Source organism: Hippocampus guttulatus, chromosome 1, assembly GCF_054856545.1.
Source record: "Hippocampus guttulatus isolate MCC_2025c chromosome 1, RoL_Hgut_1.0, whole genome shotgun sequence".
NCBI lineage: Eukaryota > Metazoa > Chordata > Actinopteri > Syngnathiformes > Syngnathidae > Hippocampus > Hippocampus guttulatus.
In genome coordinates, this window is record NC_141261.1 from 26850552 (window position 1) to 26870414 (window position 19863).

The 19863-nt window shown below is 43.3% G+C and overlaps 1 protein-coding gene and 1 long non-coding RNA gene across 5 annotated transcripts in view; one reads left to right on the top strand and one right to left on the bottom strand.

The window, feature by feature from the left end:
* Positions 1 to 269: 269 nt before the first annotated feature.
* The window catches only part of LOC147211205 (voltage-dependent L-type calcium channel subunit alpha-1D-like), a 31541-nt gene continuing 11947 nt past the window's right edge, over positions 270 to 19863 (bottom strand). For 2 of the 4 annotated variants that reach the window (XM_086123617.1, XM_086123598.1), the window contains 28 exons: positions 19061 to 19157; positions 18781 to 18910; positions 18652 to 18711; positions 17958 to 18064; positions 17774 to 17861; positions 16587 to 16694; positions 16454 to 16506; positions 15955 to 16101; positions 15681 to 15882; positions 15402 to 15560; positions 14084 to 14194; positions 13915 to 13998; positions 13226 to 13246; positions 13019 to 13147; positions 12872 to 12937; positions 12689 to 12780; positions 12021 to 12180; positions 11549 to 11676; positions 11380 to 11476; positions 11193 to 11295; positions 9848 to 9949; positions 9589 to 9713; positions 8355 to 8677; positions 7704 to 7838; positions 5255 to 5607; positions 4267 to 4379; positions 3865 to 4194; positions 270 to 2540 (listed from right to left, as the gene is read on the bottom strand). In XM_086123617.1, the coding sequence (XP_085979743.1) occupies positions 2334 to 2540; positions 3865 to 4194; positions 4267 to 4379; positions 5255 to 5607; positions 7704 to 7838; positions 8355 to 8677; positions 9589 to 9713; positions 9848 to 9949; positions 11193 to 11295; positions 11380 to 11476; positions 11549 to 11676; positions 12021 to 12180; positions 12689 to 12780; positions 12872 to 12937; positions 13019 to 13147; positions 13226 to 13246; positions 13915 to 13998; positions 14084 to 14194; positions 15402 to 15560; positions 15681 to 15882; positions 15955 to 16101; positions 16454 to 16506; positions 16587 to 16694; positions 17774 to 17861; positions 17958 to 18064; positions 18652 to 18711; positions 18781 to 18910; positions 19061 to 19157 (3830 nt within the window). In that variant the 3' untranslated portion in view covers positions 270 to 2333. Of the gene's footprint in view, positions 2541 to 3864; positions 4195 to 4266; positions 4380 to 5254; positions 5608 to 7703; positions 7839 to 8354; positions 8678 to 9588; positions 9714 to 9847; positions 9950 to 11192; positions 11296 to 11379; positions 11477 to 11548; positions 11677 to 12020; positions 12181 to 12688; positions 12781 to 12871; positions 12938 to 13018; positions 13148 to 13225; positions 13247 to 13914; positions 13999 to 14083; positions 14195 to 15401; positions 15561 to 15680; positions 15883 to 15954; positions 16102 to 16453; positions 16507 to 16586; positions 16695 to 17773; positions 17862 to 17957; positions 18065 to 18651; positions 18911 to 19060; positions 19158 to 19863 lie in introns of all 4 variants that reach the window. The other 2 variants (XM_086123608.1, XM_086123590.1) reach the window with 1 other exon arrangement.
* On the top strand, positions 4084 to 10826 carry LOC147211206 (uncharacterized). Its single transcript, XR_015102253.1, has 4 exons — positions 4084 to 4230; positions 8308 to 8754; positions 8869 to 9054; positions 10381 to 10826. It is a non-coding gene; the product is annotated as an uncharacterized LOC147211206 (long non-coding RNA).

The following is a 19863-nucleotide window of genomic DNA, read 5'->3' on the forward strand; positions in this document are numbered from 1 at the left end:
CGGTTGCGCTCGCCCAATCGCTGCGCAGCTCTTCTTCCGAGATGGCCCCGGGCCGCTTTTGCAGAGAAAAGAAAAGAGCGCTCCGACAGTTTTCGTACTTCAGTAGGCGCCTAGTCTGCTAGATGTTCCGTTCATTAAAGAAGCGAAAAAATTGGTGTGGAATACATCAGTTCAGAGCTACGTTGACACTCTTTTTGTTGACCAAAAAAGCCAGATGTCTCTCCTTTCACAGTGGGATTAAATAGTTTCATAACCAGATCATCACGTAACAAAATGGAGAAAACTTTTATTTCAGCGTGACAAAATTCTCTAAACATTCTTAATATGCACGCAATCATCTGTTGTCCTAACGCTACCGAGAGGACATCATGCACATCTCACAAAAAGTTCATTTGGCTTTCAACTGGAATTTCAGCTTCAACTAAAAACGTGACACCAGCAGTGCTATATGTACGGCCAGTGGGCAAGAACTGAATAAGGTTTGATGTCCTTTAATCAGGTTTGCTGGCATTTAAAATGGTCGGTTTTGGTTAAATGTCTTTATTTGAAAGGGGACGGTACAATTGAACAAGACTCGTGTTACATAGTGGCGGCCCGGTGAACCAATGGTTAGCGTGTCGACCTCACAGTGCAGAGGTCATGGGTTTGATTCCGGCTCCGGCCTTCCTGTGTGGAGTTTGCATGTTCTGTGTGGGTATTTCGGGTCTTCCGTCTCTGGGTTTCCTCCCACGTTCCAAAAACATGCATAACGGGCTGATTGAACATTGTAAATTCTGTGAGCGTGAGCGCGGATGGTTGTTCGTCTGTGTGTGTGCCCTGCGATTGGCTGGCAACCGGTTCAGGGTGCCCCTCGCCTACTGCTTGAAGACAGCTGGGATAGGCTCCAGCATGCCCCGCGACCCTTGTGAGGATAAAGCGGTTCCGAAGATGGATGGATGGATTTTACATAGTTAAAAATAAAAATAAAAAAACACTAGAATTTGCCAAATGAATCGATTTGTCATCTGTAGCCCCCTGGCAGTTTTTTCATGAATATTTCATTTGTAATTAATTGGGTTTGGGTCACTGTTTGTCTAAATTTGATATGGAAAAGGTTTCCTCTGATTGGAAGCTGCCAATATGTGGGGGTCTTGAGGCAGCCTTTTTGAAATTCAGCGGGCCGTCAGCAGACTTGTGGCTGACCAGGGTGCACACCACAAGGCAACAGAAGCGCGATACTGGGATCAACCTGAAGAAAAAAATATTTCTTTCATTTTCCACCTCCACCTCCATGGTGACACCCGGAGACTTTGCTGCTGCCCAATGAGCAGTCTAAAGCAGAGTCACTCACGTAAAGCTAGCGTCTGGCTAGCAGTTGTATTCCAATTTTTATTTTATTTTTTAAAATCCACTAACATGGTGACACCGCACGACCTTGCAGCCAAGACTGGTATGCATGTCTGAAAGGCATTTATTTGTGTGCAAGCTTTTGTTGTCGAAGCCATCCTACACAAAACTGCGGAACAGAGCACAGTTTGGGTTTTGAAATGTTAAGGAGTGGCTCCAAAAATAAAGTGAAGCAGTTTATATTCCAACTCTTCCAAGGCTACAGGTAGTTAAATCCCATTTGTAGGTCAAATTAAGTTCACCTGAAAAGATTCTAGTGCATTTTAGGCTCATCCTGAAGTTTCAATTGGAAGACAAAACCCGAAACTATTTTGAATAGTATATGCAGTCCAAAGTATTTGAAGTTAAATGCAAAAAACAAAACAAAACAAGAAAAAACCTCAACTGCCATTTGCAGCTGCACATAACAGTGTGTAAAGTGGTAATTCAAGTACAGTAAAAAATGACAGTCCAATGCAAAACCAAAATAGGCGATGACAATAAAAACTGCGGTTCTATTGTTCATAAAAGTCTTTGTTGGGTCCTGATACAATCATGCTTCCGTGGTGATTCCTGAACATACGGCAAGGGTGGGCAACTTTTTGTAATTTGAGTTTTAAAACAGACAGATGGACGGAGGTCATTTGTAAAATAAGAGATGAATGAATAGAAATACATAAAAAAATGTTACATCAATTTTAAGTAACCATTTTTTGGTTCAATGAATGCAACAAATATTCCAGGACTCATGAACACTTAAAAGCTTGTTGGTTTGGACTGGCCATACATTGCCCACCCCTGCGCTAATTTGCAATGTGCCAGACATGGCTGGCTGCTTTTCCATTTATTCTCGGCAAACATCAAACAAACAGGTTGACCTTTGGACACAAACGATGGCAAGCGCGTTCTCTCTGTTTCTCTCTCTTTCAGGCGTTTCTTCCACCTCATCCCTCGTACGTTCGTCCGATTCAGTACGAAATCACGCAGTTCATTTCGTCGGCCAGTTGGTCCTCAAAGTGAGAAACCGACTGGCCGGCCCCGCGGGCAATCAGGTCGGCGGCTGCGCTCTCCATCTCGTCCAAGCTCATGTGACAAGCTTCGGCGATTTCCCGCTTGGCAAAACTCACAAACTTGGGGTCCTTGGCGTAGATGCCCAGACCCTCGGAGATCAGGATCTGAAGAAGAAGAGGTACAAGGCTGTGCAATATGTTTTCACACTTGCATAGAAAACAGTTTTTCCGATATGAACTTATGAACTGTCGCCGAGCAAGACATTTTTCTGTCCCCGACTGCCGTTCAGCGCCATTTTGAGAAAGTTTATGGCCATGACACTGCACAGCAAGTTTCTTGAAAACAGAAAGCCCACCACGACTAGCAGTCATGCAAACACTGAACTGTTAAAGCAGGCATTCCCACAAAGCCAGGGAAAGGCTGCACTGGACAAAACTTCAATTTGGGACGGGGGAGGGGGGGATCTTGTCAGGCAACAATTTTGCAATGGAACAAACAACAGATAAAAACAAAGTTATAGTAAGCGTACAACTTGTAGGTGAAATAGTTTGCAAGGTTCTGCACTTCTGACTTCAGATGTTTCACTTGTTCATACGGTTTTGAAGCAATTAAAGGACTGCATTCCTATTGAGTAAAGGTTTGGTGTGGTTTTTGTGGCATCTTTTGGTGTTTCAGGGAAGAGCAAAGCAAATGAGTGAGTTTTGAGAGTGAATACTTGGGAATGGGTTCCATGGGAAAAACATGGGTGATTTTTCAAACGGCGAAATGTAAATACAGTATTACCTTCGTATGTCGCAAAGGTTACATTCCAGACCACCCCCGCAATAAATAAAAGCTGCCAAAAAGGGAACAAATATTTATTTGACTATAGTATTTATAAATATTTATTTTGCTGGTATTATTTTTTGCTCTATTTGGGGTTGCGATCCTCACGCTCCACACGGTGGTATCTGTGATGCTGATGCTGCGGGGCTTAGATTTTGAGGGACGTAAAAATCTGCAAATGGAGGGTGCAGACTGGCTATTAACTGGCTAAACGGTTGAGTGACGGCGTCAGTTGAAGCCATGGGCAAGTCATCTAAGAATATACTTGTGTTTTCCGTACTTTGTTCGTAATGCGATTGGTCGTGCACTGGCAACTGTGTCTATCCTTGACCACCTGTGGAGGTATTACAATTCATTCTAATTAGCGACGATGTTTACTTTACCGGAGAGTGCAGTTGTGTAACCAGTTCTGCTTTGCAATTGACACGTTGCACTTGTCTTTTTAAACGTGAAATGATCCTAAATTACAGAGATTGTCTTTTAGGCACTATTTCCTCGTGGCTGGCAAGTGCTTACTGCTCCATAAATCTGCAGTCACAAATGCTTGCAAAACCCCGCGACACGAATGCGATGAAGTGAAGCCGCACAACGTGAACCGCGATCGTGGGGAACGACTGTATATGTGGGACTGCTGTGGACCCGAGCCACACGATTTCTACTCACCGACTCCACCAGACTGTCTGCGCTGCCTTTGTCCACAAAGCTCTGTTTGGCAGGCGGCACCCTCAAGCTGCCATAGGTTCCGCTCTGACCAGAGTACCAGCCGGGACGGCTTCCCGCAGGGAGGCTCGCTGAGCCGTCGCTCCACAGCGGGTGACTGATCCCAGTTGTTTCATCCACCAGGATCATGGGGGTGTAGATCAGTTTGCCCCTGCGTCCCAACGGGGCGATGGACCCAGGACCGGGGGTGTTGCCGGCTGCCACGTTGTTGGCCCACGAGACGGACGACGACGACGACACGCTACTGGGCCGGGAGTCCAGGCTGTGCTGCGTCTGGCAATGCGGAACGCCACCGTTCAAATCAGGGGGGTGAGTGAACATCGCGGGTTCGCGTGTGGGTTTTACCTGGAGACGAGACCTGGTTGGCGATGTGTTGCCGCGGTAATTTGCTGGGATGGGAAGTTCATCCACGCTGCTCTGTGGCCTCAGACATTGGAAGTCAAAGGTGGGCTTACGACCTAAAACAACGAGCAGGAGATTTGGTACTAATTAATTAAACACAATATCTAAAAAGAATACATGAAACAAAGCATTCGGGCCCGAGCAATTAATCGTTTGGCCGATTTCATCGACTGATATTCGAGCTTTTATTATCAGCAGATTTTTTTTGCCAATTTATGGTTTATTTCATTTTCATTTCATTGTTATTGTTTATTTGAAAGGCACAATCCACATTAATGAACACTGGCACAATAGTTGCCTAAATGTGGGACGACCAACCAAGACATAAGGAACAATCCAAATGTGAAGAAAAATACAATGATATGCTTTCCTATTATATCCTGTTACGTTGTGTTGACGGGCCATCACGCGCCGAAATGTTGTTGGCGACAGAGTGTGGCAGTAACGCGCCCAATAATCATTGTCAACAGCGGGGTAGCCCTGATGCCCAGGACTGTAAATACATCGGCTGTTTGCGAAAATGAACATATTTTCACGCTATTCCCGATGGCCATTGTGCCCCTGTTACTGCTGTTTCCAAAGGAGTTTAGACCGGTTTCATGTACAGTACAGTACAGTATATCCACCCACCCATCGATCCCTATACAGCGTACTCTATGTCAATGTTATCCTGCCCTCATGTGACCAAAGCACATACCAAAAGGAGAAGCACAATGTCTATTGAATTGAAGTTAAAATTGTGGTAAAAACTGCTCACTTCTTCCCATTTATAGTACTGCATGATTTACAAAGTACAAAGTATTACACAGTGCTATTTTTATTTTTAAAAACATTTCAAAAAACGTTTGTGTGTGTGAGTTTTAATAGAACTCTTGCTGTCCTGTATTAAAGTGTCACGAAGTGGGACAAAATTGTAAAAGGGTTGGTTAACCTTTGGGTATGGAAGGAAGCAGCCTCCTCCTGACAAACTGTGCCCCACCGCCATTGCTTCCATTGTAGTCGTTTGCTGCGTAACCTCCGTTCGCAGTGCTGCCATTACCGTTGGCGCTGACGATGCTGCTGCCGTCCTCGTTGTAAGTCGAGTATCCATTACCATGATATGCGTGTGTCGGGTAGGGCTCCCCATTGATACTCCCTCCCCCGTTCGCGGTGCTTCCGTTGTAACAGTTAGCCGATACATTGACGTCATACGACAGCTCGCCAATGCTGCTGGCTCGATCGACGCTCTGCCCGTTAAAGTCTGCCTCCGGTGGTAAAGGAGACGCAGACTCGGGAAACCCGTACCTACAAGATAGCACAGGATGGGGAAATTAGAAGAAATGTTTCTGATTCACCTGCAAAAAGTATTACAATCATTCTCAGTGTGTCGAAGGCGAACACATATGGGTAAATGGGTTCCCTCCAGTAGTATTATACATTTATTACTTGATGACAGCAGAAAAAAAATGACTGTTTTTGGCATATGGTTTTTGGTTTTGGTTTGGTTTGGTTTGTTTATTGAACATAAAACATATACAGTAATAATTTGTCAGAAAATAAGGTAAATAAAATAGTAAAAAGAAAGAAATCAGTCTTCATTCAACACAGTTATTATGTTCAAGGGAGTAGGAAGAAGTAAAACATTTATCTAGTCCTACCCCGTTATGTGTTTATATCTAATAAATCATTTTTATCTCAATCAAAAAGTAAGAAGAAAGAAGTCTCCATTAAGGCTCATACTTTACCCTTAACCGTGATATTTTTACAACTTTTGGTTTGTATCGGGATTATATACATCCACACGCTGGCACTCTTGTGTCAATTTTCTCTTGTATTCATAATGGATATTTCAATACCTTTCTCTATTTATCAACTTAGTTCTGATTTATCATTATATTTAATGTTTAGAATTGATCATTTTAACTCTGATTGATGTAGGTTGTTTGTACTATTTTTTTGAATTTGTTTTTGAACTCAGCAAGCGATTTACTCATTTTCAGGTCCGTTTCGAGATTATTCCACAGATTAACACCTTTGATAGATACACTTCTTTGCTTGATGTTTGTTCTTGTTTTGAGTTTTTTGAATAAGTTGGTACCTCTTAAATCATAGCTGCTTTCTCGAATTTCGAAAAACTTCTGAATGTTTTGGCAGAGCAGGTTATTGTGTGCTTTGGACATTAATTGGGCGACTTTAAAGTCAACCAGGTCATAAAATTTCATCGTATTTAATTTGATAAATAGTGGATTTGTGGGTTCCGTATATTTTGATCTATTAATAATTCGAATTGCTTTTTTTTGTAGGTTGAGAATAGGGAGTGTGTTTGTTTTGCAGGCATTTCCCCATATTTCCACACAGTAGCTCATATATGGTAATAATAATGAAGTGTATAATGTGTACAAAGATCTCTTATTTGGCACTTCCTTGGTTTTGTAGAGGATCCCTACGGTTTTGGCGATGTTTCTTTTTACGTTATCGATATGTGGCTTCCAACATAGTTTTGAGTCTATCACTAATCCGAGAAACTTGGTTTCATACGCACGCTCTTTCTATCTCAATTGAGTTTACCATAATTTTAGCTTGGTGTTTGATTGGTCTTGTGCCAAAAACAATTAACTTCGATTTTTTCAGGTTAAGTGACAATTTATTTCTGTCGAACCAGTTTTTTAATTTGTTTAATTCGTTTTCTACGGTTGTCATATTAAATTGGATGTTGATTTTGGGGTGCTGTTGTGCTGATGTTGCTGCACAACGGCGAATGATTGCAATATATGCAGAGTTGGGGACGTCTGTAAAATTTGCCAGTATTTTTTCCTGAGGGGTTTTTTTCTTCATGCTTTTTTAGACAAATTATTACAGTTCATCACCATTAGTTTTATGACATCATCATTTTAGGACTGTCTTCTTCCTTCAGCAACGTCGGCCAATTGGCGTCGAGAACGTACTTGACATGCACGCATAGTATACACACACACACACACACACCGTGGTGAAATAAATTCAATGTGGTACAATATCCTTGCAGTATGGGGAACCTTGAGGTAAACAACATAGTCAATACCGGCTGGGAAAGACACAGAAAAGGAGAAAGCTTGCAGAATGGGGAGTGAGAAAGTTGACGTCTTATGCCGACATCGCTATTTATGTCCACTTCAACCTCGGAAAATATCAGAATGATCGCCTCAACATTTTGGTCTTCATGAACGGTAAGTGTTTTCATCTTCATAGAGAAAAAGCTTAAAGTCGTTGAGTGTCTGAAAACTGCGATCAATCGTCACCAACGTTTTTGTGGACTTCTCTACTCATGCCCACTTCAGCCTCTGAAATTATCGGAATGATTGCCCAATATTATGGATTTTATGGACGTTAAACGTTTTGCTCGCAATAGCGACTTAGCTTACCGGTCTTCAAATGCGAGATTTGCAGAATCTCCCTCACAGTTAGGAAGTTGCTCAGCCACTGGAGATGCAGTTGCTTCCTGACCTATGAACTCTGTAGTGTCGGGAGGAGGAGGCAGGTCGCTGATGGAATCCGCCCTGTTCACAAGCGCAAAAAGGAGTTATTCAGGAGGTACCTTACTTTAGGCTCATTCATTTTTCTTAACCTCTGCGGCTGACGCCACAATGTAAAAAAAAAAAGAAAAAAGACGTAAATAGTGAGAGTCAAGTTAATCATTGTTGTTGTTGTTGTTGTTTTTTATAGTGTCTAGATCTGTAAGTTGAGTGCAGTCCACACATCTGTCATTGTTTGAGGAAACATGAAATGTGATAAAAGTGATAATGCCACAGATTTGTTTGTATTATTCTTGTTATCTGGTTTATGTTTTCTTGTTTGGTTGAATTTGGTCAAGTTGTCATAGTGAATCCTTAAAATACTGCATTTCAAAGCGTTTAGGAAATTGACAACTCTAGTAGGGATAGCTAAATAAGCTATCTTTCATTCTTTTGGAGACTGTTTTGAGTGACAGGTATGGGTCAGCTAACCAAATGAAACTTTGATCTCAAGGCAGCACCAAATGAGCGAGAAAAAGAGTGCAAGAGTGGAAACCCCACCTGCTGGGCAGAGCTTCCGACCTTGTTGGCTGTTCTGTGACGACACCCTCCCCGGCTACTTCTGACACGTTCGTCTGGAAGCCGTCACTCAGACCCGTCACCTGCTGCGTGATCACACTAGGGCCGGCGTCCGCTTCCATGATGACGGCGGTCTGCTGCACCAGCGCTTCTACGGGCGGCATGGGCGTACTGGCGGGCGTGGTGGTGACCGAGGTTCCGTGCTCGCTGTAAAATATCTCATCTGCGCCCTCTTCCTCTTCCAGGTCGCACGCCATCGCCAGCCGCATCTCTGGAGCCAGATCCTGCAGCGTCCGCAGACCTTGCTAGGGACAGATGGAAAAAACTGAGGTGACTCCTGTGACAGCACATACGAGATGATATATGTACAGAAGAAACGAAAGTGTGTATTCGACATATTCACGGTTCTGCATTTGAATAATCAGCATATTTGCAGATTTTTGTTGAAGCTATCCTTTATTTGCTGAAATTCGGTTTTTTTCCCTTTCTTTTTAAGCTACTGTAAAAGGAGTATCATCATCATCTTGTGGTGTTAGGGGTTAATTCATTGATGGCGTTGTCTGTGTTTGAGATGCCCTGGTCTGTTGGCGGTCCTTGAATCCCGCTCGCGGACTCAAAGTGAAACAGAGCTTCAATTTGCCTGTGTTCCTTCACATTTACGATTGTGCGTGATTGCCAAAAGGTGAGTTTAATGACTTATTTTATTTGTGTATAGTGTTAGTCGAGATTTTCTTGGCCGCAAGACGTCTGTTGGTGCGAGCATGTTATTCAGGCTAGTAGCTAATGAGTCATTTAAGTACTAAATTAAGTTATGTAACATGGTGCTGATGTTTTGCTGATTACGCTGTGTTCATATGGACCAAGCTTTTATTAAATCCAAATGAAATACGAGTCTACATTTTAAGTGCTTCTTCACCGTCTTGTGGCATCCATCTGGCGTCATTTACTTGCAGATTGTTGCTATTTGTGGCAGGGCTCGGTCCCAATTATCTGCAAATCGGAGGAATTCATTTCGTAATATTTAGGCAAGTGACTTCATTCCATAAATATTTTTGTTTGACTTCATGTAGGGTTGACAATCTGGAGGTATCAAAAAAAAAATTTGTGTCATTGTTTTCAGTTGGAGTCAGCAATTGACAATGACTTTCTGCTACCCATAGAGTGCCGATTGTTTACCCCTATTGTTCACAAACATTATGAAAAGGCCTACAATTACCTGAAGAGAGGCGGCCTTGTCCTTCTTTTTAGACTTCCGTTCCCTCTCTTTTCTCTTACGGTATTTTTTGAAATAGTCCTGAATCAAAAAGCTGGCATAAAACTTCCCACAAGTCACCTCATCCCCTAAGGAGGAAAATTACAAGCATGAATGAAAAGGTCAGACTTCTACTACTCAGTGTTTCATGAGTCTCGCATATTCGCAAGCAGCCTGGCTCGAAAAAAAAAATCCACGACGCTACTGTAATACTTCAAAGTACCTCTAGGGGGAGGGATGATTTCATCTAAGAGCTTGGGTTTGGTCCGCTTCCAGAGTTTCTTGATGATGAGCTTGAGCTCTTCGTTCTGCTGATCGATGGGCCCTGAAGGGGGCACAAGCAACATATCCTTTTAACATTCAACATGCAGATAACCCAACACGTTTGGTAGCTGGGCCTTCAGTGAGGACTTCTTCATTCCACCGCTCACACATCGCAGTCCCAAAAAACATCAAGGAAAGGACAATAGCACACAATTGTACCACATACTGTATGTCATCTGGATAAGCGGTTTGGATTATAAATGAATGGGTGGACATTCAAATCAGCAGAGGTGCTCTTTATTAACTGTACTGATGTGTGCAGCTAGCTCTCAAAGTCTTTTGCTAGTTTGTCTTGGCTCTAACAAGTTCTCCAAAAAACAGAAGACTGAAAAATGCTGGCATTATTGCCTAAGTGGCAAATTTTACATATGATTGGCAAAACAGACGGTCCCATTGTTTATAGAGTTTTGTTTGTTTGTTTTTCTATCCCAGGTCACATGGGCTAGCACTGCTGATTCTGAAGATGCAAGGCAAATTAAGACTCGCATAGCAACAATTAGAGCCTGAAATCTGATTGGACAAAAAAAAAAAATCCCATTAATGCCCTGAAGCCTGCAGCCAAAAGAAAATGCTATGAGAGGAAGGATTAGACTTTTGGAAACTAACACTTCATCAGTTCATGGAACAAATATGGTGACACCTGAAAGCACGGGCGCTGACGCTGATACACTGGTAGCTGTTTGGCAAACAGTCAAACACACAAATACAAAAAGGGAACACTCACATGCAGCTACAGTCTATTTCTTTACATTGTCTCTTATTATTTTAGGATGTTTCAATGACAATGCGAATGTGAGAGCGAATGGTTGTCTGTCTCTACACTTACGGTTTATTATATTGTCCAAACACTTTACAGAACAGACAGTAAAGAAGACGGATGGAAGGATGTACAAAAGAGTGCTATATATGTATTTTTATATGTATTAAAATGACATCAAAGGCACCAAAACAAATGAATGGAATTTCAATGCATTTCAATGGGTAATTTGATTTGCGATATAAATGTTTACCTACAAGCTTGGTCACGAAAACCAATTAAACTTGCAGACGTGTAAACAGAACTCGGCTGCATTACTGCAATGCACTTTACTTTGGAGTCAGCCAAATTCAGTCTAACCTCAAACTTCTCTGGAACACATAAGAGGGAGCATATAAACTGCTACTCTGGCCTCCGTCCACAGGCCTCCCCTTTATAGTTCATTTCAAGATTGTTTTGTTCTTGTTTAGCGTGGAAAAAGAGATACCTTCAGTCTTAATCTTGAGGGACGTCCGCACCAGAGCAAACAAAGTCGCATTGAAGGTGACCGTCCCATCGGGGTGCAGCGGCACGTTCATAGAAACCAGCCTCTGAGAGGAAGCCCACACAAAGGAAGCCAGAGTTGAACGTATCCGTCAAATAGGGAGGATGCTGCGTGAAAAGCAAGAACTTACTTTGCAAGCAACACGGTGAGGACAAAGTTTTCCAAAACCAAGAGGGGGCTGAATTCGCCGCAACATCGTGATGACGTCCATGTGCTTAATGCGGCCGCTGTGACGCAACAAAACGCACGTCAGCATAAGCCCGGCACAGGAAGCCATCGCGAGAAAATAATGTCTTTACGTGGCCTCTGGATCGTAGTCGGACCAAACTCTCTTAAACTCATCCAGGTGGTGGGTTCCCAGTACGGTCCAGTCTCTTGTCAGGTACTCAAAGTTGTCCATGATGACTGCGATGAACAAATTGATAATCTGGACAGAGAGATCGGCAATGGACAGGAGAGAAACATGAGCTCTCTGGAGTGTTCGACCATTCAAAAGTTTGACATGAAACAACCGAGGCAATGTTTTGGTAGCTGCCTATTTGCTCAAATGTGTCTGTGAGCGAGCCACCGCTAGAATGGGATGTAACAGGACAGCTAATTTACATAATACGCCGAGTTTCTCCCTTCAAGACTGGGCAGCTAGGCTGATTAAAGATCCGCCATTTTCAAGCCACGGTCATTAGTTAGTTTAGTTTGCAACTTAAAGTCAGCAGATTGTTTAATTAGACTTCAAGTAGGATTAGTTACTGAATCCTGCTGGGCCTCACTCACCAGGTAAGCGCAGAGCATGAAGAAGCTGATGAAATAGATGTAAGATAAGTTGCTCCCGCAGGAGAACTCTTCCCCAGGTTCGGTGTCGGATTCAGGGTCGCAACGTCTGCCGGGCAGCGCGGCCAACATGATCTCCTGCCACTGCTCTCCTGTGGCACACCTGCCCGAACAAACATGGCGTTCTCCGCGTTTTACAATTTACACTCAAGGTGCAATGATGAATCAATTACTTTTGAGAGTCAATTAATTGTTCACTTTAAAATTCCAGCCCCTCAACAGTCAATATTCTCAGATTTCTGTCGTCTGCCATGAAAGCAGACTGATTTGATCTTTGTCTTGAATCCAAATCGGACATTTGCACACATCTGCTTTTACCTTGGAAAACAGCTATCAATCAATATTTTGTGCCTCTTCTCTGACATGTTACGGACCAAACCAGTAACTTCAACTTCAAGTGGCATGGAAAAACTTGATGACTCTTTTTGGAATTGGATGCAATCATACAGAGCTGCCATCTCAAACTTTACAAGTCAAAGCCCAAAAACTCAGGAAGACAACCCGTAATCTAAAAAAAAAATCCATACATCAGTTCACTCACATCTCAAGGCACCACTGCATAACGAGAAAAGTTGGCAGACTGAAAACGGCACAAGCAAATGAAGCCGGACCTGAATAACACCAGAACGGCCATGAAGAAGGTTTGAAAATTGCAGTTTCTGTTGATATGCGTGTTGTCATCCACAGCCACTTTCCCGAACGTCTGCCAGAATGCACGCAGAGTGTCAATCCATCGACAGTTGGTCAATATAAAGGCGGTTCCATCAAAATCCATCAAATCATTCCAGACTCACCTGCATACCAATGACGGCATAGATGAAGAAGATCATTGCAATGAGCAGCCCGACGTAAGGCAAAGCCTGAGCGGGGAAGATTTCAAAAGGACATTCACAAGAGAGCACTTCGTACAAGACCAGACGCTGCACCCGATTTCGTCTGACCTGAAGGGACTTGACAAAAGTCCAGAGGAGAGTTCGAATGCCTTCTCCTTTACTCAGCAGTTTGACCAATCGCAACACTCGAAACAAGCGGAAGAAGGTGATGGAAACTTTGCCGCCTTCGCCTTTCCCCTGGGGACCAACGGAACGAAAATGTCAAACAATGCTGGAACGAGAGAAGACGCGCGAACAAGAGCGCTCGCATCTTACCTCACCGTGGCCTCCTCCTCCCTGGAGCCACATTTCCGGCCATCCAAACCGATCGAGGAGAGACAGACAGACATGAATCGGTGAAGAGAAACCCTATTCACGCTCTACGAGTCAAGGTTTAGAAACTTATCAGTCAGTGAAAACATTCTCAGTGGTTTACGCATTAGGGATTTCGTCATTAGCTATTTACATTTATCCTTGCCTTTTGCAAGCGTTTTTGGTTTGACTCGTTTTCCTGGTTTCTGTAACTGGTGTCATTTGTTGTACTTGGTCGGTCTTGTGTATTTTTTAATTTAATCAATTCCACCTAAGTGCACATTTCGAGAGTCCGATTCTGTTCCGGACCCTTCCGGAACTGTAACACGAAGACAGGGATGGGCAACTTGAATGTTGGAGGGGGCCACAATTTTTTATCTGTGCGATTGGAGCGGGGGGGGGGGGGGGGGGGAGTCACCACATATAGGACCACATACTTCCTACCCAGATGTATGACACAAAAGTAAATAAATATAAACAAAATACAGGCATACATGCTCTCTTAATTTATTTCATTTTTCATATTACATTTCTCAATGCACGTATGGATGATCTACTATTCAAAAAATTGTTTGAATTAATCAAAAGGCCACCAGTTGCCCACCCTTGCTCGAGTCGAGACAATGACATTTCAGGCAATCCGACAGACTTACGCTTAACTCGGAGACTGCGATGTCCAACACGCTCCCCACCACAATTAAAGCGTCAAAGGAATTCCACGGATCAATAAAATAATGCTGCAGAGAAAGACAGAACGGAGGTGAGAGCCAAACAATGCTTCAGATGATCGCAGGCTGCACTGGTGAACGCGTGAAAGCTCACATGAGCCCGCAGAGCCAGTAACTTGATGATCATCTCGATAGTGAACACCACCGTGAAGATCATGTTGAGGATGTCCATGAGCGACGTGAAAAGTTTGGACTGCTCATAATGCTGATGGATGACAAAAAAAAAAACAAAAAAAAAACAGTGAGGACAACCACAGTAAGACCGGCATCTCTGAATGGCGAGACTCCAGTTTGTATACAAATACATCTGGGACATTATTTGGGATCGATTGTTTTCGTAGGGTGTGTGAGAAAAAAAAAATCTGTGGTGCCAAACAAATTTTTGTTGCAGGCCAATTTGAAGTCTTCCCTCGGATGGACGTTACGACAGTGAAACCCCAGAAATGTTGAATCGCCTCATCACATTATTACTTATACACAATATATTAATGGATTACTAGTTTTGAAATCAGTTAAGTCAACTCTAATAGCTTGTTCAATAATTAGTACCGGTAACAATAATAAGTGAGTGTAGACAGGGAAACCAAATTATTGCAAAATCTCAACGTTATTTATTGCTCATGACAATTTAACATGTCGGTACATATTTTAGCAAGGATCGCGCAAACTGCTACCCATGACTTGCTTTCGTGGGCCTCATCAAATGACGTGGTAAGCCGCATCTGGCCCCCGGGCCGTACGTTTAAAACACCCGTGCTCTAAATTGCCCCTAAGTGTAATTGTGAGCTCGAATGGTTGTTCGTCTCTGTGTGCCCTGCGTTTTGCATGGCAACTGGTTCAGGGTGTCCCCCGCCTACTGCTGGGATAGAATCCAGCACGCCAGCAACCCTTGGGAGGATAAATCGGGTTAGGAAATGGATGGATGAATAGACAATACAAACAGTGTTTCAAGTAACATTTTGGAATACCTCCCATTTCAGCTGAGTTTTGGCAACAAGTTTGCATCTTGCCATAACAGTGATCAGCAAGCTATTATCTCGTTACAAAAGCGCGAGCACTACAACTGCTGTGATAAGTAGTAGCCCAGCTTACAAACGTGGGTGCCAGCAATACACGTGCATTGAAAATAAGTCACAACTTGTGCCTTTCTCAACCGACTTTCACAAAGCTGACTTTTTGTCAATGCCTAAATGTGTGCTATCAATAGAGAAAATGCATCCTTGATTTTAATTTTTTCCATTTATTGTGACGTCTACAAACATGGAGAGCTGCCACGACGATAACGCCGATTTCCAGAATGCATTGCACGGTTCAATGTATTCAATTATTGAAGTTATAAGGCTGTCAATCCTTGTCATATGTGTGTTTGCGTTACCAGTAGTAAATTCCATTGTATACACAAATGTGATTACCTGCACAGCCAACGTGAGCGTGTTGCCTAGAATCAGCACAAACATGACATATTCAAACTGGCTGGAGTTGATAATCTTCCAGAATTTGAGCTGGGATGGATTTTTGGGGATGTAAATCTTGATGGGCTGAGCTTTCAGCGCGTAATACACACACTGGCGCTGCAAAAAGAGACAGCCACAAGGGGATTTATTTGCCTGCCGACTTAATATTTCAAATAATGACCGACAGTGAACATTCATTTGTACTTTAGCACTTTGTTGTGTGGGAGCGCAACCAACCTGGTTTTTGTTGAGTTCGCAGTTTTTGAATTCAGCCTCTCCTTGTTCCCGAAAGGTGATGATGACAAAGCCCACGAAAATGTTCATCATGAAGAAGGCGATGATGATGATGTAGATGATGAAAAAGATGGAGATTTCCACTCGGTAGTTGTAAATGGGTCCGTGGTTGATGGCGTTGGCGTCCACGGCGCGGTAAAGGAGCCTTCACGCAGGAGATGGCACACTTAGCTGCCCTGATACCCGAGAACGCTGCAGAGTGAGCGTGGCGACTTACTGTGGCCAGCCTTCAAACGTGGACACGGTGAAGAGCGCCAGCATGCCCATCAGCACGTTGTCAAAGTTGAAGTCGCTGTTTTGCCAGATCCTCTCTTTCACAATGGGATGGTTAATATCCCCGTCTTTATACACCACAAAGGTTCCCCTGGAAGGACGCAACACAGTGTGTCAAATACCTTGCTGAATACTGACAGCTACACAGAGACGAATCCCGGAAGATCACCAAATCTTTTGGTGAGAAGCCAGCAGCTGCAGACTTCACTCAATCTTATCAACAAAAAAAACATGAAAATTACACCCTGAAATAAAATGAGGTGGACAAAACCTTCACCCTAAATCCCAATATTAGTCAAATTTGGCGATTAGTGTATATTCTATTGCGAGACACACACGAAACTGTACCACTTGACTGGAGAAGCCAGCCTATGATTCTACCTACAGCAGTGAACAAACCTCTACAGCCGAGGCAGGGAAGGACAAAACAAGACCAAACTAACTTGCACTCGTCAGGCGTGTGTTTGGCTTCATCCGTGCAGCTGTAGAACCTTCCCTGAAAACATCAGACGGGTAAGAATGAACACGGTTGTCTCCTTCAGGAAAGACCAGGTTATGCATGAAAATGCTGAGAACCTTGAAGAGCTGCACGCCGATGCAGGCAAACATGAACTGGAGCAGCGTGGTGACGATCAAGATGTTGCCGATGGTGCGGATCGCCACAAACACGCACTGCACCACATTCTTGAAGCGGACAACAATAACGACAAGCTTGACTTGAGTGTTCCTTCAAATGACAAACTCTCACTGGCCAGAACATTATGTGCGCCTGAACTTTTTGCACAGTAGCTGTACACGAGCTGGATCAGCCCATTTCGCTTCTCATGTCAGAAAGATTTTGATTAAACCATACGAGTCGATGTGACTTCCGTGACCATGCTCGTAACTCAAAACACTCGAAACAAAACAAATCTGACCAACCCCACTGACCATTCATCTGTTCTAGCCTCCCCCCTAAAAAAAATAGCAAGAGTAAGATTGTACTTGATAAAAACAGAGTCATAACACAAACGAATAGAATTCAACAGTTTGTGCGTCATGATTAACTGGTGAAATTCAATTCGTTGTGCTGTTCCTTCTGGGGTGCCAGCTTTGGCCACAAGCTTGAATAATACTTCTTCACCCACTAGGTGGAAGTGACTCAGTAAGATGTGGTTATAGTTGTGATTTTTAGTTGAGGACAAAGAATATACAAGAAGCCTGTGAATATTGTTATATTATCTGTCGACATGTGTTGCGCCACCATTTGGATTCAAATATCCTTTGCATCTAAAGCAGTGACGATTGATGCAAAATGATAGTATTAGCCAGTCATTGGCATTTGATGTGTTTGCATTAAGCTGGCTTGTCTTTCTTAATGCAGCATTGTTTGGTTGTTTTAATTATCCAATGTATGATTCTATTTGTTTTATTTTTAGCATGACAGCAAACTTCAGACAGGTTGAAGGCTCTTTTCTGATGAATTGTTAAATATTTGCAAAAGTGCTACTTATTGTGAAGTGAGTTGAACGGAGTTCATTGTTACAATACAGCGCTTGCACTCACAAGTCAAAGGGAAAAAAAAAAAAAAAAAAAAGATCTGAAGTCGGGTCATTCATATCTTGAAAAGCCCAGAAGTCAGGTCACTCGTATCTCAAAGTACCACTTCATTTACAAAACTAAGCAAAACAGAAACACAGTGGGGGGACGACCCCAATAAGCATCTCTCATAAACAGCAGCATGTAGTTCCTCGCATCTCGTGAAATGAAAACAAACCACTTACTTTGAGTCCCTTGGCTCTGTTGATGGCACGCAGAGGTCTGAGCACACGGAGCACCCTGAGAATCTTCACCACAGAAATAGCGCTGGAACTGTGGGCAAAGACAGCCTTTGAGAATATTGACATGATTTGCGGCAATTCAAAGCAGGTTGTCCGGCAAAAACGTCTGTATGACAGATGGACTCACTGAAGAAAGAAGGAGGTGAGCGACACGCTGACCACCAGCAAGTCGAGCAGGTTGAAGGCGTTCCTGCAAAAGGAGCCCGTGTGCAGGAAAGCTCCGTACACGGTCATCTAGACGCGACAGCATTCAAATCATGTCATTGGTTCACTATTGAAAAACATTGACCGCATTGGCAGTTTTGTGAACGCCGTGATTCGAGTATTTGGTCTCATACTAATTGAAGGAGAACATGACATCGCTTGGCCATATGTAAAAAGTCTAATTCGAAATCACATTTCTATGCGCATAAGAGAAGTACGCAAACATACAACACGGATGTATTTTTTTCATTGGTGAGCTGAAGGTAGTAGCACTCGCATGCTAATGTTGCTAAAGTGAAAGGGAAAATCAAGTCCCAAATGTTCTTTACAATAATTATTTCGATGCACGCCCACCAATCGAAACGCGCTATTTTGAGTCATATTTTGCATTGGCTGAATAGGAATGAAGCATCAACATCCACCTGTTTTTATCCAACTCTGGGGGCGGCCATGTTGCCCTGTACAGCTACTGTACTGCTTGTTGATGTTTTTACTGAGCTTCATTTGACTTAGCAACGAAGCCTGGGATAGTCTGGTGTGACCGTCTTCTTACATTCCTCTAAGAGCGAGCCGTGACTTTGCAGCAGGAGGTGACCACATCCGAGGAGCACTCCTACCTTGAGCACGATCTCCACTGTGAACACTGATGTGAACACATAGTCGGCGTACCCCAGCACCTGAAGATGACAAGGCCAATCCAGTTGAGAAGGTGATGACAGCGTGTGGAAAGACAGCAGCGCGCTTACAATGTTCCTGAATGAGTGCGATTTGATGGGGTCCTCGGCGGCCAGAGAGATGCTGCTGAGGATGATGAAGATGAGGATGAAGTTGGTGAAGTAGGGGTGATGGATGAGGTTGTGACAGGCGACTCGCAAGCTGGGAATTCGGAGGAGATGGCGAGAAAGACAGTTCAACTAGCGGCGGGACTCCAGGAAAGGGTTCATGAAATCAGTTCATTGCATTTGAAAGACATCTTTGGGTTTCAGGTGATGGCGTGGGCCCCGTGCGCTTCGGTGAGGAACTCACCAGTTCTTCTTTCCCAGAATGAAAAAGGAGCTTCCGTCAGGAATGGGCACAATCTTTTCTTTGGGACCGGAGAACTCTGGCTTTAATGGGGCAACTCCTACAAGTACAAAGCAGGGATTACTACGCCTTTCTTTCTTTTTACGACCATTTCTGAAAAATAACAGAAAACAGTCTCAACATCCAATTTCTGGAGAACACACCGACCGATGATGACGTCCGTCCGAGAGCTGTACGTCCCGAAAAATCTGTCCTTACAAATGTTACCTGACACTCTGAGAGGTTTTTTCATCAATTAATATATTGATTACTGTCATTTGCGATGTTGTTTCTAATACTGTACCATTTGCGTAGTTACATGAGATTCCAAATATTTGAAACAATTCTCAGTATGTTGCAAGGCAGTTGTTAGCCACTGCAAACGACAGCCATAACTATGAACGAGAAGGCTCCAGATTTAGTCATTGTGTACACATTGTTAGTATCGCACGTGGAACATGTTCAGACTCAGCCAGTGAATTATTTTAGTCAACGGCCGAAAATGTTGCAAGTCTGGCAAAATGTCATTTTGCTTAGGATACTCAAAATGGATTGCCAATCAAAAACGAGCATTGTGACCTTTCTACTGGGACCATATTTGATCCAGCTCTTGCGTCGATTACCCTGATTTCATGCAAGTGGTCATTTTTTTAGAGGGCCAAAGTGGGTGTGGTCAAGCAGAGAAAAACTAAAACATAGCACCGATTTGAATTTTGGCCTCAGATGTGATTCATAATGACTTACTTCAACAGGGGATCGTAAACCGC